At 37.5% G+C, this 2,500-nt stretch overlaps 1 protein-coding gene across 2 annotated transcripts in view; it reads left to right on the top strand.

Annotated features, from left to right (window-relative positions):
- Nucleotides 1-970, top strand: part of LOC122245736 (uncharacterized) — a 6,199-nt gene extending 5,229 nt beyond the window's left edge. For both annotated transcript variants that reach the window (XM_086532687.1, XM_086532688.1), the window contains one exon: nucleotides 50-970. In XM_086532687.1, coding sequence (XP_086388813.1) covers nucleotides 50-424 — 375 coding nt within the window. In that variant the 3' untranslated portion in view covers nucleotides 425-970. The remainder of the gene's footprint in view (nucleotides 1-49) is intronic.
- The last annotated feature ends 1,530 nt before the right edge of the window (nucleotides 971-2,500 follow it).

Here is a 2,500-nt window from a genome sequence, read left to right as displayed (position 1 = left end):
TTCTTTCGATTATGTAACTAGGATTACAGTATTTTTTTTTCCTCCACAGGCTCCTGCCAAGTACGACTTTAACTGGGCCGTGAAGGACGACTACTCCGGAAACGACTACGGCCACCAAGAGTCCCGCGACGGCTACAACACACAGGGATCCTACTACGTGCAGCTTCCCGACGGTCGTCTGCAGAAGGTCACCTACCACGTGGACGGCGACTCTGGTTACGTAGCCGAGGTCAGCTACGAGGGCGAAGCTCAGTACCAAGCTCACCAACCTTCATACCATCCTACACCATCCTACCATCCTACACCTTCGTACCATCCTACACCTTCGTACCATCCTACTCCTTCGTACCATCCTACTCCTTCGTACCATCCTACACCTTCCTACAGACCTACTCCTTCTTACAGGCCGACACCTCATCACTGAGAAGTTCATTCATAAAACAAATTCAAAGTAAATCTAGATCAAGTAAATGTACATTACCACTTGCCTTTTTCCTTTAAATCAAAGATCATCCTGCCTACATGCCTGCTCTATCCAACGAGCCTGCACTTGCTTACAGGTCTGCTCCTTCCACCAGACCCACACCTACTTACAGACCCTCACCTGCTTATGCCCCTGTCCCTGTGTATGCCTTGTGCACCATAACATATTCTCGCTCTTTCCTTCGATCATAATGGACATTCAAGCCGCTTACTTCAGTATAATGTTAACGCGACCTATTATAGTCTTGTGCAGGGATATCTTTAAGTAGATTGGATATACTCTGATCAATATGTGAGCTTATGTGTCTTTGATTTGCTTTGGGAATATGAAGTATAATGCAGCGAACTATGTCAAACTGTACAACAAGGATTACTTTGTTTATACAAATATTTTAGCTCTTGTATGTTGAAATTTCATAGATGTTTATATTTATATACATATATTTCCTATACTTTTAAAGCTGTAAATATAGCAATTCACTGCTGACTCTATGGTATATCTTTTTGATTTCTTCCTTATTCTAATCCCCTATATAAGACAAATTTTACTTCCCTGACCGGGACTCGAACCCGCGCCGTAAGATTGACAGGTACGGTGGTGAGACCGATCGGCTACTCGACCCGCTAAAAGAATTGTCCAACCAGACGCCTTATGAGATGTCATGGAACTTACCTATGTGCTCTTAGCAGAGCAGTGATAGCGCTCGCGGGAATTGTCCGTAAAAATTCGCTATCACTGCTCTGCTAAGAGCACATAGGTAAGTTCCATGACATCTCATAAGGCATCTGGTTGGACAATTCTTTTAGCGGGTCGAGTAGCCGATCGGTCTCATAACTGTACTTGTCAATCTTACGGCGCAGGTTCGAGTCCCGGTCAGGGAGGTAAAATTTGTATATATTAAAATGCGTTACTGCATTCTACCATCTTCTCACATATATATAACCTCGGGTCGAGTAGCCGTTCGGTCTCACCACCGTACCTGTCAATCTTATGGCGCGGGTTTGAGTCCCGGTCAGGGAGATATATATAGTATATTATATATAATATATACTATATATATATAATATATTATATATATATATATATATATATATATATATATATATTTACACATATATATATATATATATATATATATATATATATATATATATATATATATATATATATATATATATATATATATATATATATATATATATATATATATATACATATATATTATATATTTATATATATATATATATATATATATATATATATATATATATTATATATATATATATACACACACTATCACACACATACAATTGCACACACACACTATCACACACACATACAATTGCACACACACACACACACACACACACGCACACTCAATTGCATACACGCAGACATCACTGTGTTCAAGTTAACCATGTAGGGAATGTATTTTTCCATTTATTCACAGATACATGTCAAACAATCTAACCTTTTATTCTTAAATGAAATCACAAATGATAACTTCATATGATAACAATGCAACTGTACTACATGCACCATAGCCTGCAATCAGCTACAACTGCGGTGAATAATGTCTTGCAATTGTGCAACTGCTTTGTAATATTATCATGCGATCCATTTAAGTCTTGTGTGTGGCGATCACGGATTGCAATGCAGCGAAAATGAGATTTGTATGAACAGACAGAGGAACTAATAGTCGTATTGAGGCTATAGACAAAGGGAGAGAGATGGGAAGAAGGTTGTGCACACACACATATGTATATCTATCTATCTATCTATATATATATGTACATTATTTATACATACATATACACACACATACAAACACACACACACACACACACACACACACACACACACACACACACATATATATATATATATATATATATAGACACACACATATACATATGTGTATGTATGAGTGTGTGTGTGCATATGTGTATGGGTGTTCGTGTGTTCGTGTGCGACAAAATGAACGTAAATTTTTGTTTATTTCAATTAGTCACTAAT

This window comes from Penaeus japonicus, unplaced genomic scaffold (genome assembly GCF_977035675.1).
Source record: "Penaeus japonicus unplaced genomic scaffold, GWHDUDI00000001_assembly GWHDUDI00000037, whole genome shotgun sequence".
Lineage (NCBI taxonomy): Eukaryota > Metazoa > Arthropoda > Malacostraca > Decapoda > Penaeidae > Penaeus > Penaeus japonicus.
Note: the sequence above shows the minus strand (reverse complement) of the source record. Positions and strands in the feature narration are given on the sequence as shown.